The sequence below is a fragment of the Quercus suber genome, unplaced genomic scaffold (genome assembly GCF_002906115.3).
Source record: "Quercus suber isolate HL8 unplaced genomic scaffold, Cork oak 2.0 scaffold_102, whole genome shotgun sequence".
Classification (NCBI taxonomy): domain Eukaryota; kingdom Viridiplantae; phylum Streptophyta; class Magnoliopsida; order Fagales; family Fagaceae; genus Quercus; species Quercus suber.
The window spans coordinates 344426-362498 of NW_027069567.1; the positions used below are offsets into that span (position 1 = coordinate 344426).

The 18073-nt window shown below is 36.2% G+C and overlaps 2 protein-coding genes across 2 annotated transcripts; one reads left to right on the plus strand and one right to left on the minus strand.

The window, feature by feature from the left end:
* The first annotated feature begins 1264 nt into the window (after window positions 1-1264).
* On the plus strand, window positions 1265-1960 carry LOC112038986 (uncharacterized). The gene has a single exon (XM_024071816.2). The coding sequence runs from the start codon at window positions 1519-1521 to the stop codon at window positions 1792-1794; it is 276 nt and encodes a 91-aa protein (XP_023927584.1). The 5' UTR covers window positions 1265-1518; the 3' UTR covers window positions 1795-1960.
* Window positions 1961-6356: 4396 nt separating this feature from the next.
* LOC112038985 (josephin-like protein) lies at window positions 6357-7875 on the minus strand. The gene is made up of 2 exons (XM_024071815.2): window positions 7463-7875; window positions 6357-7065 (listed from the first exon to the last, which is right to left on the minus strand). The coding sequence occupies exons 1-2, from the start codon at window positions 7544-7546 to the stop codon at window positions 6607-6609; spliced, it is 543 nt and encodes a 180-aa protein (XP_023927583.1). The 5' UTR covers window positions 7547-7875; the 3' UTR covers window positions 6357-6606.
* Window positions 7876-18073: the final 10198 nt, after the last annotated feature.

Here is an 18073-nt window from a genome sequence, read left to right on the forward strand (position 1 = left end):
AATCGACTTAATTAATCAACTTAAGTAATTAATTAAAACTAATCGGGGTCTAAATTTCCCAAAAAAAATTAACACCAAACTTTAAGGGTCAATTTACAATTTACTATATATTGTAATTTGTTTTCCCATAAAAAGCATTTATTAGGAACCCCTCGTTGTATTAGTAGTAGTGTAATTCCATAGAATAATTATTGTAATTCCATTGTTTTCCTTGCCATTAGTTAGTTAGGTTAGTTACAAGTGGATTACAAGAGATAGGATTTAGATAGAGCTAGTTTGAGCTTTAAGCACATGTAGCTCATTAATCACATGGGCTCATTGCTGAGAGTACATGCTTAATTAGTAAGTCAATAGGATTAAGTTATGTGTGGCTAATATGAGAGAGCCTGAGTTGTATAAAGAGTTGCATGTATCCATCATTTGGAATATCTTGAAGAATAAACAAATTCCTTCCTTGATACATTTCTTTTCTATCTTAATATTTCTCTATGGTGTTAACTATCTCAAATTAAGTCAATTCGAATACAATTATCATCCATTTCCATTCACTTCTTAACCATCTCCCTAAGTAACTACCAGGTTTCTATGTTCTTAATAGTAACTGAGAATGAGAGGATGTGGAAAATGAGAGAAATTAAGAGGGCTAAAGAGTTCATGGAACTAATTGAAGAAGAATTATGGAGAGAAAAGAGAAGAAAGAGATATTAGAGCTTGATAATTTTAAGAAAGAAAATAAAGAGAGAATAAAAAAAAGGCAAAGGGGGGAAGATGTGCTTGATAAGAAAGAAAAGAAGATAAGGTAAGAGATAATATATAAAGACGAAACTTTCTTTTAAACCAGTTTGGAAGAATCTCTTCTAACTTGTTACATGACAATTTATAAAATTATTTACGTGTATTATTATTATTATTATTATTAATTTAAAATACTCTAAAGGGAAGGGAAAGATATAAGGGGAGAAAAGAAGAAAAATAAAATAAAATAAGAAAAACGCTGAAGAGAACTTTTTGGGCTTGGTTTTTGTTTTTGTTTTTGTTTTGCATTTGAATTTAAAGATTTTGTTAATGGTCACACGTTTTTATGGGCTCAGGCCCAGTTATGTCGAGGTAAAATGCTTGAACTAATCCAGGATTAGCCCACGAGTGTCTTCATGAGAGGCCGAGAGCATTGGTTATAATGATGCCACGTTTTGAATACATAACCATATGTGCTGACTAAAGGATGAGGCCCTCACTCCTCAGCTTTACAAAATTTTCCTCCTCGTAAAATTAGTACCAAAAAAAAATAGAAACCATGAGGATAAGCCACTTGTGGAGAACTCGTGCTTCAAACGCTTCCATTCAATTCTCAGTTACCATTTGAAACCCATCTAACGGCTCATATTCATTTGAGAGGAGCTAAGAGAAGGATATAATATAATATTAACATCCTACCCACTTTGCCTTCACTCCTCTATTCATTTCAACTATTCCAAGCTCGGATTCTGAAGAGAAAATAAACAAAGAAAGCTAGTTAAGATGGCTTCTCTAACAATCGCATTTGCTCCAGCAGCTGGAAGAGTGTTTGCCGCAACAGCAGCAAAGGGTGCTGGTGGAAGCAAAGAGGAGAAAGGGCTTCTTGACTGGATTATTGGAGGGTTACAGAAGGAGGACCAGCTTCTTGAGACTGATCCAATCCTCAAGAAGGTGGAGGAGAAGGATGGTGGCACCACCAGCAATGGGCGCAAGAACTCGGTGGCTGTCCCTCAGAAGAAGAAGGGTGGTGGCTTTGGAGGCCTTTTTGCCAAGAATTGATGCCCTCTTTTGGGGTCATTCATCATTTTCTGGCATTTCACGTATGCCATGTTCATGTCTGTTTTACTTTCAATCTTTGGTGATTATGGAATGCTTAAGTCGTGTTTACTTCTTAGTGTTCTGTTTCTTAAGGATTATTATTAATTCATTTTGGATCAGCTAGCAACTAGCATCTTATATGTTGATAAGATTTTTTTATTTTTTTTATCTTTTTATTGATGGTGAGAGTGCATGAAATGGGAATTAGACTGATAAGGTGATGGTGCCAGAGCTATAAAATAGACCAGTATACTGCACGTCACTGATTAGCTCCAATAGTCTAATTAGTAATTATGCATCCGCGAGAGAGAGAGAGAGAGAGAGAGAGACGTGTGTTGTGTATGTGTATAATTGTGCCAATAGCGAAAAGAAAAGCAATCTGGGACACGGATTAACAGTGAATGTAGCATTTTCCATGAGTCATGATTTTTGCCATGGACCCTTCGGGGATAGCTGATAAAATGGAACGACTCTCAGGAATAAGAATAGCCAACACTCTTTTCAAAAAAAAAAGTATTTAAGCAAGAAACTTTCTGAATGGAATGGCTACTGCCTAGATTCATATTATATATAATTGGGAGTGGAAGGAAACTGTGAAAAACATGTTTAACACCATATAAATAGCATATTAAGCCATAGCCTCATGTAAGCATATCACTATTAGGCTACAGGGTAATAGTTTCCATTGTAACAGTCAAGAACTTTGCCAGCAACAATAATTTCTTTCAGAAAACCTTCGCATAAAATGTGTGTCCGAGAGAGAGAGAGAGGATGTGGACCTCTAAGAACGGCCTGAAGTCATTTGTTCGTTTTGTTTTCCCCCCAGTCCCATCATGTGATGTGAAGAAACATTCTTGACTTGATGAGTGTTTAAGTTTTACTGTTTTAAGTTAAAGTATGAGCAAAACTAATTTAAGTATCAGGTTTCCTGATTGCTCAATCACAGAAAGTCCATAACACCTTCTCTGAAAACCAATTGAGATGGCCACTGCTTCTTCTGATTGCAGTACCCAATTAAAATTGCTTCACCTTTTAATAGTTGAGCCAGTGTCCCCCTTTCAGAAATCAGAACATTAGAAAAGGGATGCCAAAACCAACAAAACTGGTATTTACAGAGAAATAAAGAAAAACGCATATGACCTAGAGGGCCCTTGACATAAATTCTTGAACAAAATATTATATATTTTACAATATCAAGAGTTCGCCGTTACAGAATTTGATCTTGAAAAAGAAGAAGAAGAGTTGATGAACTCGATGCAATCCTCAATGGCTTCTGTTCTATGGGAATCAACAGGAGCTACGAAGGCTGGATTTGATCTTCCTAATGAAGAAGAATCCTTAGGTGACTGTCTTTTCCTCGTAGTCACCGACTGTAGAGCTCTTGCTACCTTATCAGCAAGATTCTTAAGGTATCTGACAGTTAACTCAGACCCTTTAGGCAGTTTGAATCTGCAATTTCTAGAAAAGCCGCTCTTACTATAGTTTTGTCTATAATAAGGGTAACCGCTTGTCTTGTCCATGAAGAGAGAGAGAGAGAGAGAGAGAGAGAGTTGTGAGTGGAATAGCAAAAAATGTAGACAACAGCAGAAGAAATATATTAAGTTGTGGGTGTAGTAGATGATAGAGTGTAGACGAAATATATAGAAAAGAACCAAAAAGTAAATGCCGAAAAGGTCGATGGAGGCGGTGAGAAAAGAGAGCGTAAGCAATAAAAAGAATACTGCTTGCTTTCTCTACTTTCTGACGCACACCCGGCTACAACCATGGACCATGATGAGTATATTTCTTTGCTTGCATGTAGTGCAAGTGTAGAAAAGTTAGTGCAACCAAACATATATAAAATTTAAAAAAGAATTGAAATGAATGGTTTTGGTCGGGTAGATAATGCTAGATCATCATGTTTAACTAAAATATAAGAAAATATTAAGGGCTTAAGCTTAAGCAAACCATTTGCTTCTAGTTTTTCTAGGCACAATGTTGTATGCGTACCTGCAAGCAGTTAGGTCCTCAAAGAGGAAACAATTAACCATGCATTCTTGTAAACCCAGTTCATGATTCTTCAGTCTCTTAAAAAAATTAAGTGACCATTCCATATTATCCCCAAAGAGGAAACGATGCTTTCTTGTGACTAAAGTGAATGGCCAACCCTTTGGAATTTAAAATTACCTTCATCACCAACACTACCCTAATTAGTATTTATTATCTATAAATAGATGGTAATGAATTACCTAATATTTATATAGTGACAACAACATCAAGATGTTTCCATCAAATTAAGGAATAAAGAGAATGCCCCTGCTATTAGACTATTAGAATGTGGTCGTGGGCAATGATATCCCAATATAGGTTCTGTGTAGGAAAGTTAAAGGAGTGGACCTATCCAAGGGTGTTAACTAAATTATGAAGAAAAAGAGATGGTGCAGGAAGAAAGAAAAAGAAAAGAGAAAAGAGAACAACAATAAAAAATAGGGCAAAAGTTTTACAGAGGCGTCTTTTATAAAAAAGAAGTAGCAACTAAGCAGTATCCAATTGGTGTGTCTTGCTTTTAAAGTGCTTTTGATCTTATGTTAGAAATTCTGAAGGAATCGGACCATGATTGATGCAGAGAGAATGGTGGATGGCCGGTGGGGGAAGTCACAAGTGGGGCACTAGGCATTACTACTTCCATTTGCTTTATTGAATTTTATCATTTACACACAACTTTTTGGTAATCTGTTAGTAATAATGTACAACATCCATAACAAACACTCTAAAGCTTTTTATAGCTTAAAAAGAGCTCCAAACAAATGATTCCCAAATATCTTATTCTTTAGTGAGAAATCCATCAGTAACTAAACATGCTTGTCAACGACCAATTCACTACAAAAACTGGTCTTTTCCAAATATTATGGGCTTGAAATTTAATTCCAAACCAAAACCCTGCTATATTTGGGCATGAGTAGCATGAATATATTCTGAACCTTTTTTTCACAATAAGAGGACACTTAGAATTATTAGACAAGACCAGAAGTAATATCATATGATGATAGGTCTTATGCCTCCAACCAAAGAAAAAGACATACATAAAGTTTCTAGAGACGGACAGATGAAGTGTTGGTAAAATCTAATGTAATCATACCATCACAGAGCATTGATTACATCTTGCTTCTCATTTTGGTGCAACTTTTGTCAGTAACTGCCGGTAAAGTTTCCAAATCTTACCAGGATTACCTGGCATTAAAAATATCATGAGTTCCCTTGGAGCCAAACTCACTCATCTTCAACCAAAAATTATCTTATAGATTCATACATACAACATATGCATTGTCTCTCTCTCACAATGAGCATCCATGATTCCATATGGTTGTGGGATCCACACTTTGTGAGAGCAATGATGCATATTTTGGATGCATGAGGTACATTCTCCATCCCAAGTTCCCCAACTCCCCCACCCCAAAAAATATAAAACAGAAAAAAATAATAACAATAAACCAAAAGGAAAAGAACAAAGAAAGAAAGAACGAAAAAAATCATGAGTAGGTGAAGATGCTCTGACAAGATGTTGCCCTTTTTCTGGACAGGTGCCTAAGCATACAATTTAGTCGACCACAAAGGAAAATCAAAATCTTTCAAGTAAAACCAATGTTTTAAACCAACTGCTCCATGTTGTAAATCATGAATGATTTGATGTCTTCCATCCCAAAAATAAAGCTACATCATTAGCCAACTCCAGTTCAAGCACAGAAAGGTCATAAAACTTCTGAGACAAGCAGTTAATGTATAGAAGCTATAATGACATGTATTTCAAGGCCACTGCTTATCAACACTTTAAGAGAAGGCATTTATCAACACTACACTTAATTTATTAATGTAATTTCTCTTTACAGGTATTTAACATAGAGAATTGAGCTAAAATCATAATATCAATAGATATATAATTGAAGTAAAAAAGTATTATAAACATGGAAGAAACATTATCTGGATTTAATTTTTAAACCAAAGAAACTAAAAATTACTTTTAGAAGAAAGATCTATACAGCATGAAACAGTACAAGACAGGTTAAGAGACCATGGAAGAAACAGGCAAAGCTAGAAAGGAGCATAATCAAATTCCTTCAATCTTTGGTTTTCAAATGCATCTTCATTCAACCATCTCTTAAATAATCAGTCAAATTGACTGCCTGAAATCAGTTTCCATGACGAACTACCAACATTTATAATAAGTGCTAGACACTATTTGAATTTTAACCAAGAGACTGTAATCTGTACATATAATATTATTACATATTAGTCAGAGAGTCGTGCCCAATATGTCTAAGTTCTTCTGCTCCATCACATTTTTATTAAAGTCTGTTTATGTCTACCTTATTTGGTTAGCTTTTAGCTATTAGATTTTATATATAGCTTTTTAAACCTCACTTTTTCTTACCTTTTCAAAGTACTAGTATATTTTAATACACTTTCCAAAAAGCAATCAACAAAAAGATAAGTCAGTTGATGTCAAACGCACACTAAAGTGACTTCTGAATTCCAATCCATTAAGAAACCTTAAGGAAAAAAACCATTTCATTGAAGAAACAATTAAGAACATCCTTAATCACCACCTGCCAGACCCCTTAGGAATTGATTTCCTACCTCAAGAAGTCCAAGCTTTGAAAGAGACTAAGATTGCATAAAAAGCAAAACTGAATTCATCTATAAACTGCCCCAAGATCTTGTTTGGAACAAGTACATGGCATATACATACACATTCAGAAGTTCTATCAAGGAACTTAATTCCAAAGCAAACAAAGCTCACTGTGTATCATTCATGACAAGCAAAACCTCCCCACCATGATTGATGATGCAATCTAAGAATTCCCTAACTTCTTCATCATCTTTAAAAGTCTCAGGAGCTACAAGATCACTATCCAAATTATACCAAACCCCATCGACCCTTTTCAACGTAATCCAATGCCTACTTTTCCAAAGCCCACCATACTTTATAACCGAAACATTAAGCACAATACCCATCAAAGTATCATCATTGAGATTGATCAAAGATGATCCGTTACGCCGATCATGCCAAATTACACTCTTCCCTTTCCCTTCTAATGCCACCATTAGTACATTTATGTCATAATTTCCTGTGATTGCATTATAATGAGGCTTAAAGAGCACAGATAATGGTGTCCAGCTCGCCTTGCTTGGATCATCAAGAACAAGTTTCTCAGCAATTTCATTCAAGCTGGCTCGAGTAAACGCGTCCTTTTGCTGTTTTATGATGCATAATTTTATATTAACAACGAACCCATTAAAAGATCAAACTGAACAAACAATTAAAGCTTTTCTTTTTTTGAAAATTGGAGAGAAAGAATAGATGACAAATTGTGAGATTTCGTTTGGTTGCTGAGAAAACAGAGAAAACGAAAAATTAAAATTAAAATTAAAATCCTATACACAAAATCCTCAACTGAACCAGAGTGATTGTTTTAGGCAAAGCAGAGTTCAAACTGGAGTGTCATGTTCTATTGGGTTCCAAATAAGTGGAAATAAAGGTTTAATAAATTCAATTTATTTTCTTTTTGCTTCTCACTAACCAAACAAAGCTTCAAAAAATAAAATAAAAAAGTAATGAGAGAGAGAGATGGGGGTTTAGGAAAAGGGGTACCTGAAAGAGATTGTTGAGGGAGTGCAAAAGGCAGAACTGTAATCTTTGCCTCTCATGATAGATTTGGGTATTCTCTGTCGCCATCTTCAATTTCTCACACACTGAGAATCACCAAACAGAAGACGAATTCTAGGGTTTTAGCTTTGCTTGCATACACATAGAAACCGAGATCAATGCTTTTTTTTTTTTAGGCTCGAAAATTTTCTTCTTCTTTTTTTCTGAAATAGCAATTTGGTTCCGATTCGGTGCTCTTCCAGATTTTTACCCTTTTTTTTTCTTCTTCTTCTTCAAAGTTTCAAAAAAGTTTCAACGTCTGGAAGACAATCGTCGTTTTCAGCAAATGTTCGTCGTTTTGGGGGGAATATAAAACTTACCGGTTAAGCAGCATTTAAAAAAAAATATTAAAAAATGTTTTATCCAACAGGATATGACAAATCCAAGTACCCAACAACATTTTTTTTTTTTTTTTTTAAAAGGTTCTATTTGCCAATTGTTGACCTCTTTTTTTTTTTTTTTTTTTGACCAGTTATGGAGGTTTTTTTTTAGTAAAGGTTATGGAGGTTTTTGTCGAACTGAATTGGTGCTCGATACTCAATTGAACCAATTGGTCCAATTCGGTTTGTAAAATCATGGATAAATCAGTCAATTCACAATTGTATGGTTGATAGATAATGGATTCTTACCCAAAAAAAAAAAAATGATTAAAAGGAATATGGTGTGGTGTTGGCCACTAATCATCTGATGCCAAAGTTAATAAATATTACTACTTCTTTCTTTTTTGGTTTTCGAAAAAGAAATAAGTTATTTTTTGGTGATCAATGCATGTACCTTGATCCTAGTATTCCAATTTTTTTTTTTTGTTGGATAAATACTTTATTTTTAATAAGAAAAAAAAAGTGAAGACCTGTAACCATCTCTATCTAAAACCTAAGCTAGCAATGATGACAAGTTAAAGATGGGAACTAACCCACTCTAGTTCTTTTATAAAGAGTTTTGATTAAACCAAATTGAGGTATGTTTTCCTAAGACTGTGTTTGGTTCTATGTAAAATGTTTTCCAAGTGTAAAATATTTTTAGGTGAAAATATTTTTCGAAAAAGAAAATATTTTCAGGTGTTTGGTAGTATTTTAAAAAATTCTTTGAAAAATATTTTTTAGTGTTTGGTTGTATTCTTGAAAATACTATAAAAAACACATTTTCTACTTTTTGCTCACATTTTCTCACATTTTCTCAGCTTTCAAACAAATATATAATATCATTTCTCAGTCCACAAACACATAGAGAAACAAAACAAAAAAAAAAATCATCAAATCTGGTCAAATTGAGAGAAGAAGGAAGAAAGAGAGGCAACTGGGTTCGATCTAGAGGCGAGATCGTGCAGCGGAGGTGAAGGCGAGATCGTGCAGCGTTGGAGTCGATCTTTGCTTGATCGGCGCAATGTTGCAATCGACGAGACCGGTGGAGTGTGGGTCGTCGGACTAGAGCTTAGTCTATGGAGGCTCACCATTTCCCTCTCTCTCTCTCTCTCTCTCTCTCTCTCTCCCTCTGAGTGTCTGAGTTCGAAAATGGTTTGAAGTGAAAATAGAAACATAAAATGATTTTCGGGTTAAAGCCTTTATTTTTACGGTCAACTGAAATGCTTTTTTGGAAAATTCTATTTTCCATGTGCAGCCAAACACACAGTGAGGTGTAAAATGATTTCCTGAAATGGTTTGAAGCCAAAACAAACACATCCTAAATCTTTGTTGTGGAGATAAATTTGGGATAACAAGTGCAACTGATGGTAAGGTTCTAAGAACATTATTAGTATTTTTCATATATAAGCTTATTAACTTTTGGGTGAGTTGAGTTGAGGTCATACTCACTTGCTTTAGGTTTTTCTTAAGCTAGACTGACGATGGTAAGTTCATAATCCAGTTAAGTAGATATATGTTAATTCGAGGAAGTATACGCCCAAAACAGGGTGTATTTTTCCCTATTAAACCCATTTTCAAGTTTATGTTATCTTGGAGGATATATATTTTCATACTTTCAATGTGGTAGTTACTACTTCAGTATATGGCCAATATTAGTTTAGTTATAGTTGTCATAGGAGCTTTTTTAGCTTTTCTAACCTCTTATCTTGACACAATCATGTTAGTTGGTTTGGTTGGGTTATCATTGAACGGTTAAGATTTTGGGTGGCTGTTTTGCTTAACTGAATAGGCATATAACTAATATAAGTGCATTTGAACATCAGATTGAATTCTAAACAAAACAATTCAAATTTCTTAAGAAATTCATAGATCTATCTAATCATGACAAGATCTATTCCATGGATGATCAAACTTCAAATAACTTGAATTCAAGATAGCTATTCAAAATCTTAGTGAAAGACTGTATTAGTTATCTTACTCACATGTTATGTTTCTAGTGGATCTTCAATTACAAATTCAATGTCATGGCTTGTAAGATTCTAGTGAAACATATGATCATAAGGTGCAACTGATCAAATCACATGCTTTCTAAAAGGAAACACATTATGTTCATGACACCTTTAAAAAAATTAAAGATTATCTTACTTAGGTTACCTGTTTTCACTACCTTACAAAAAAAAATATATATAGGTGGTAGATTTACTTCAAAACTGTACTTATAGATTCAAGGCTTGAGGAGGTTCGTATCACCAATTATCTTCAACTATCCACATACCTTCAACCTAAATATAATAGAGGTGTCTGTTGTCAGGTTTCAAAACTGTGCTTATAAGGTTTATTTAGTGAAGGGAAGAGAGGTTTTCCCTTATGAATCTCGTGGCTCTAAGGGTATGTATTTTTAGAGATTAAGAGCATTCACATCAAAGCTCAAAAAATAATAGCTTTTAGCAACTTAAAAAGTCACTTCATATATTTTAACTACTCACTTTACAATACACCCAACATCAAAACTTCTATTTTTACATTCATCCCATTAAAATAATATAAACAACTTATTAAAATAAATAAAACTTCCCCCAAAAATTCATAGCAACCAACCACCACAACCACGACAACAACCACCATCATCAACAACCCACCACAACACCCATTAAAATAGAGTAACACAGCCAACCACAAGAACCACCATTACAATCACAATTCAACCCTCCCCACCCCCCCCTTCCAAAAAAAAAGAAACCCAAACAATCCACCTAGAAACCCACTAGGACAAAACTGCCAAATTTTGTGCTTGATTTTTGTCATAAGCCAAAAAAAAAAAACTCAAACCTCCAAGACACCACCAAGACCCACGGAGACAAAACCACTGCTGAGACACCACTAAGACCCATTGAGCAACCCACCATCGTTGAGAAACACCATCGAGATAAAAACAACCGAGACCCACTCAGACAAAATTGGCACCACTGAGATGAGAAAGAACTGGCACCACTTAGACAAAACAACCAAGACCTACTAGCCATTGAGACCCACCAAATCAGACCCACATCACCAGCATGCCTTATGACCTCACCCACCAAATCAGACCCACAAACCGCCAGACCATAGCCCCCACCGAGACCCACCAAATTAGACACACAAAACCCACCAAATCAAACCTACATCACCACTGTGCCTCATGACCTCACCCACCAAATTAGACCCACGAAATGCCGAACCACAACCGCAGAACCACCAAGAACAAATAAAGGCATGAGAGAGAGAGAGAGAGAGAGAGAGAGAGAGAGAGAGAGAGAGAAGACAGAAGACAGAAGAGATAAGTGAGAGAGGATGATGTAGGACATTTCAAGTAACTACATGTATATATCCTAATCTACTTGTAACTAATTAGTTTGTTAGATAGTTAGACAATTTTAAGGAGGCACTTAAGCACCTACATAACCAGCAAAGTCTGCATAAAAGGTGCCAAGTGGGTTGCTTATTCACAGCAATTCAATTTCTGCATAAAGCATAAGGCGGGTGTCTTAAATAAAGTAGTTAATGGTTTAAATCGAAGACATACCTTGCTTTGCCATATGCAAGTTGTGGTACCTGGCTTTGCTATGCTCAAGGAACATTACATGGGTGACAACAAGTTACAGCCTATTTAAGCTACAATCAAGCGAGGCAACTGTGCAGCCTATCTTGGTTTCTATGAGAAGGAAGGCATTCTGTTTAAAGGAGTTCAACTTTGTGTTCCTAATTTTTCATTGAGGGATCAATTGCTGCTTGAAGTGCATAATCAAGGGCATTTTGGGAGGGATAAGACTTTATCTTTGATGCAACAGAAGTACTTTTGGAAAGGCATGTAGGTAGATGTGTCTAAACTGGTTCAAAGGTGCTTGGTTTGTCAAAAATCCAAGGGGACAACCACTAATTCAGGCCTCTATCTTCCTTTGCCAGTGCCTACCAAGCCATGGGAGTGCATAAGCATGGATTTTGTATTAGGGTTGCCTCCAACCACAAGAAGGGCAAATAGTATTTTTGTTGTAGTTGACAAATTTAGCAATCTCTTCTTTAGGGATGTTTACAAGTTGCATGGGTACCCCATTCCATTGTTTTAGATAGGGACACTAAGTTCCTCAGCCATTTTGGGAGAACATTATGGAAGAGAGTGGGAACCAACCTTAACTATAGCACAGCTTTTCATCCTCAAACTGATGGGCAGACAAAAGTGGTGAATCGAAGTTTGGGGAACCATCTACAATGCCTAGTTGGGGACCATCCTAAAGAATGGGAGGGGATTCTGCCCATAGCAGAATTTGCTTTCAATAGTTCTATCAATAGAAGTTCAAGTTACAGCCCTTTTGAAATTGCATATGGCAACAATCCTTGTAGTGTGATTGACTTGGTAACTTCACCAATGCCCAAGAGAATTCATCCAAAGGTTGAAGATATGGCAGATGTTATGCAACAAATTCATCAACAAGTGAAAATCAAGCTAGAAGCAACCAATGCGAAGTACAAAGTAGTTGCTGACTTACACAGGAAGCATGTGGTATTTAAGGTTGGAGACTTAGTTTGGGTGTTGATTTCTAAAGATAGAAGACCAGAAGGACGGTATGCTAAGTTGAGACAAAGGAAGTATGGTCCTTGAAGGGTTTTGCAAAGAATCAATCACAATGCCTATGAGATTGAGCTACCTTCGCACTTGTCTATTTCCAATATTTTCAATGTGCAGCACCTTACTCGTTACCATGATCCAAAGGAGGCCAAGAGCACTTGAGGCCAAGTGCTTTCTAAGAAGGGCATCTTAATGCAAGAGCATCTTCTAAGCTGTTTTAAGATTCCTTTGTTTAAGTTCTAGCTATTAACCTTAGATGTTGAGAATAGTTAGTTACAACTATCTTTGTGTCCAAACAAGAGCCTTAAGGTAGTTAGCTTATATGGCAGTCATTCTTATTTGAATTACTTAGTCTTGTTAATGAGTTAGTTACTTGTATTAGATGTAACCAATGTTAGTTTGACATTTGGCAAGATACTAATGGTTGTAAGTTGTAGAACAAATTGTATAAGTACTCTTGTACTCCATTTTGTAACCAATTTTTTTGAGAATTAGTGATTTTAAGCTTTTAATTGTGTGCTTTTCTTTGGAACTTAGTGTTCTTGTAGAGGTGCCTAACCACCTACTAAACATTCTAAGCAACTCTCATTGCTAAAAAAACTCAAAACAATTCAACCTACACACATTCTCTGCATTGGTTTGGTATCAGAGCATGAGATCCTTTGGATTTAAGTTCGTTTGCAATTTGTTTCTTCATTTTCTGTCCAGGAACCTATCAAGATTCAGTCTTGATTACTTTTCCTAGCATAAAATACCTCTCTTACCAAAACCAAAGCCTTCATATGTGCTAGCAATTAGTTTGTAGTAGCAAGAAGCCATGTTTTTTGAGAAGACAATGAAGGATAAGGGCAAGAAGCAAGCTGTTCTTGCAGTAGAGGAAGATGATATTGTAGCCAATAGATTAAGGTGTAAAGGAAGATGATATGGCTTAGAAGCTGAAGTGGATTAGTTATCTTACTCACATGTCATGTTTCCAATGGATCTTCAGTTACACATTCGATGTCATGGCATGTAAGATTCTAAACTCAGTGAAACATATGATCACACAAGGTGCAACCAAATCACATGTTTTCTAAAAGGAAACACAATATGTTCATGTCACCTTTAAAAAAATAATTTAAACATTTTTTTAGTTAAGTTACCTGTTTTCACTACCTTCTTACAAAAAAAAAATATGTTGGTGGATTTACTTCAAAATGTACTATGATTCAAAGCTTGAGGAGTTTCAAATCCCCAATTATCTTCAACTATCCACATACCTTCAACCTAAATGTAATGGAGGTGTCATGTTGTCAGGTTTCAAAACTGTGCTTATAGGGTTTATTTGGTGAAGGGAAGAGAGGTTTACCCTTATGAATCTCGTGGCTCTAAGGATATGTATTTTTAGAGATTAAAGAGGGCTCTTTAATGTACTCTCAAATTCAACTCTTCGGTCCTCTCAAATTGGTAAATTCCTCTCTATTTTATGAGTTGGGGTTTCTTAGACTTTCAAACCTCTTATGAGTCTCCCTCTTAATATCCTTTGACTCATATTTATCCCCTAAAATGAAAAGATAAAGAAATATAAATAAATAAGCAAATTTCTACATCTGGACACTAAAGTATCAAATATAGGCTATGAGTGCCGATAGGCACTTCACCTTTTACTTAAAGTGTCGATTGGCACTCTGACTATGTGCCTATTTTTTCTCTTATCCAATGTTGTTTCGATGTTATTATTATATTGGGGATAATTACAAGTTTTAAGCCATTTTATGATCCGGTTAACCTTATGATTATATATTTAGGTTTTCTAGTTATTCATTTTTTTTTTTAAATAACTAATTAAAATTCGTAACTATATATATATATATATATCCATTATTTTTTTTTGAGATAAAGATATAACTATATAAGAAGTATACAAAGAAAAGAAACAGCACCCTGAGAACACCATACCAGGGAAATTGCAATTACAAAAACAAAGAAAGAAACATATAAGGAAATAAGTGCCCAACATGTAGCAGAAAACAGCGAAAAGAAAACATCATTAAGAGCATATTTGTGCAGCAAACAGCCTCTGATACTCCTCTAGTAAACCAAGAGCCCCATCATGTATAGACTTAGGATGTACTTGGAACCTCTCAAAATAAAATCGAGCATTCCATATAGCCTAAGCAGTCACAGCTCATTTTTAACAGTTGAGAAAGATTTTTTAAAAATAGATGATGATGCCGAAAATATCAACAGTGAGTTGCACAATGCTCGTACCTCGAAACGACACCTGCACAGGGAAAAGATGACCTAACAGAGAACACCGGTGTGGTGCCGGCCAAACGCCCTCCGAAGGTCAAGTTAGAAAATATGCTCACAGCTCTAGAGTGCTAAAGAGGGTTAATGATGCGTACCTCGGCTTGTGAGGGTATTGGGGCTTTTATAGTAGCTTGAGGTTGACATCCCTTCCTTGGCGCGGAAGTCTTTTCCTTATAGGACTCTTCTTGTAGAATCCTAAACGTGATGAATAAGTCTCCTCTTTACGCGGAAGATTTTTACCAATTATACAAGATTTCCAGAGTCCTATAGCGCAAGGACTCTATTTGGGCTCTTATGAAAATGGGTCAAAATATCCTTCATTAGGGGCTCAGCAGGCCCATGGATAACAAGCCCACCATTCTTCACCCCGTCCATATCCGGCCCGTTCACATCAGGTCCGTCCACAAGGGCCGTGCAAATGATGGATCCGTTTATTCGGGCTTAAGAGATACTTCCCCTTTCAGTTGCCCCCTCACCCGATGGGTCCGTCAGCGCTCATGAACGGACCCATGGGGTGACGGATCTAAAACTCGATACGCCTATCTGCAAATTTTCATCCGTACAATGCTGAGTCAGGAGCTGACGCATTAATGCGTTGTGCAAATGTCAATCTGCCAGTGGCTGTTGTTTTGGAACGAGGCGTCGCTTCGTCTTCCGTGCACTCCCAGTATAAATATTAGTCCTCTGCCTCTCATTTCTCCACTTGCTGCTGGAAGAGATTTGTCAGAGCGAGTCCGTCACGTCTGTCAGAGCACGACCCGTTCACTCAAGCATCCGTCGCTCGTCGCATCCTACTTCAAGCTTCTGGTGAGTTATTTTTATATCCGTCCTTTCTTTTTTCTTTTATTTGCACTTAATGCGTCCGTCGCTATCTCCAACCGTCAGAGTCTTAGGTTTTGTAATTATATGTAGGAAATGTCTAGTGCATCAGTAACCAGTCGGTCGTTCCCGACGGGGTGGACTACGAGGGGATATACCCGTCATGTCCAAAGACCACGGCGTCTCAAGCGAGAGTAGTCCGTCGTCATCTTCTCGTCTTCAACACATGAGGGCCTGGAGATGATTGAAGTCCAGGAGGTTTCAGATGACGAGGAACAAATAGTAATAGGTCGTCGTGGGGCTGATGGACTTAGGGGTTCATCTTGCCCCAGAGTGGACGGTCCACGCTTTTCGTCGACCATCAAGGAGGGCCACTTCAATACAATAAGGGACCGTACCAGATTCCTGACCATATCCCACTCCGTCTACCTTACGTGTCAGAGAATGTTATTACGAAGGAGTGGACGGGAGTGGGCGTGTNCATACTTCACCCCGTCCATGTCCGGGCCGTTCACATCAGGTCCGTCCACAAGGGCCCGTGCAAATGATGGATCCGTTTATTCGGGCTTAAGAGATACTTCCCCTTTCAATAGATTAATATCATTCAATAAAGATTGAATAATTATGATTGGTTTTTAAAATAATTAATTATATTTAATAAAATGTCAAACAACCATAGGTTCAAAAGGATGTACCTTAGAGCTAGCATGAAATAAAAAAAAAAAAAAAAAAAAGAAGAAGAAGAAGAAGAAGAAGAAGAAGACTTGGTTTCACATGATCTTCTAATACGATGCTCTTATCTTTGTGATAAATGACAATTAGATCATATATTAAGGATTCATGTCGATTTTCATATTGGATCCTCAATTAATCTTCCAATGGCGTAAATGACATTTTTACCCTCAAATTAGTAAAATGGCCTTTCTGTTCTCAATCTTAATCGGTTGAAAAATACGATGTCTATAGTAGGAAACTAACACAAACCCTACCTACAAAAGCTGTCGAGGAAAATCAACGAATGTACTATATATATTATGAGGAGCATGTGAACTTTACATTATTAATTGGGGAACAGTTACAGGGTACTGCTGTCTTTACCATACATGCATCAGCTAGTTATTGAAACTTCCAACAGTAGTTTTTAAACAAAAGAAACTTTCAACAGTTGTTTTAGATATATACTTTTGAGTTCTGAAGTGTTTAATTCATCTTCATCCAAGTCAAATGGCCGTGTTGCAAAATAAAAGAGAAAACGGTAGAATCAAGGTCAAATCTTGTATGAGACACTGGAGTTTTAGGAGGTTTATGTGGTACAATAAAATTGCATAGCTAACTTTTGCCTGCTGCCAAAGAAAACGATGGAAGAAAAAAGAGGGATCTGCATATGGCTCATAGCTTATACATACATAAAAAATTATATATGGCAATAGCCATCCCACAATTTCCACCACACGAAATAAGCAGTTAAGGCCAAAAATAATAATACTATATAATAAAGGTGCATAATAAAATTTAAACACGAAAGGATACGAAACCCTAACCTTTGCTGTCATATTAAATCTCAAATTCCATAGATGGATTCTTACAGATGAAAGGTTTCTTACGCGGAAGAAATGATGCCGGTGCCCATAGCCCCAGTACTTGGGTTGGAAATGAGCAACGGCCCCATCTCTTCTGCGTAGGGAACCTTTTAATGCTGCCATTTGTGAAATGTGAACAACTATAGAGATAAGACTCTCTTTAAACTAATATTGTAGATGGTGAAAAGGTTTGTAATCATTCTTTTTGAAAGGAAAAAATAAATAAAGAGAAGAAGAAGAAGAAAAAACGTGTGTACTTGTTTAAATAGACTGTCTCCAGCCAATTCATGCTGCTGATTGATTTTGAAACCTCAAGAAAATGTTGTTGCATTCACCGCATGATTTTGTTTTTTGCGTGAAAAAGTGAGGGGAGATAATATATAAACCATAAAGAACAAATAATACAGACAACAAAAAGTCTTCAGGACTCAAACTTTATAGACCATTTTATGCTTTTTTATTACACCTACGAGCTTCAAAACAGAAGGAGACATGTTTCTCCCAAAAAACCTAACCTTTGCTGTCATATTAAATCTCAAATTCCATAGATGGATTCTTACAGATGAAAGGTTTCTTACGCGGAAGAAATGATGCCGGTGCCCATAGCCCCAGTACTTGGGTTGGAAATGAGCAACGGCCCCATCTCTTCTGCGTAGGGAACCTTTTAATGCTGCCATTTGTGAAATGTGAACAACTATAGAGATAAGACTCTCTTTAAACTAATATTGTAGATGGTGAAAAGGTTTGTAATCATTCTTTTTGAAAGGAAAAAATAAATAAAGAGAAGAAGAAGAAGAAAAAACGTGTGTACTTGTTTAAATAGACTGTCTCCAGCCAATTCATGCTGCTGATTGATTTTGAAACCTCAAGAAAATGTTGTTGCATTCACCGCATGATTTTG

Bases quoted from the DNA above. Each gene is read 5' to 3' on its own strand.
- LOC112038985 (XM_024071815.2), bottom strand. From the start codon at position 7,546: ATGGCGACAGAGAATACCCAAATCTATCATGAGAGGCAAAGATTACAG. The intron at 7,066-7,462 runs GTACCCCTTTTC...ATCATAAAACAG, and splicing joins CCCTCAACAATCTCTTTCAG to CAAAAGGACGCGTTTACTCG.
- LOC112038986 (XM_024071816.2), top strand. From the start codon at position 1,519: ATGGCTTCTCTAACAATCGCATTTGCTCCAGCAGCTGGAAGAGTGTTT.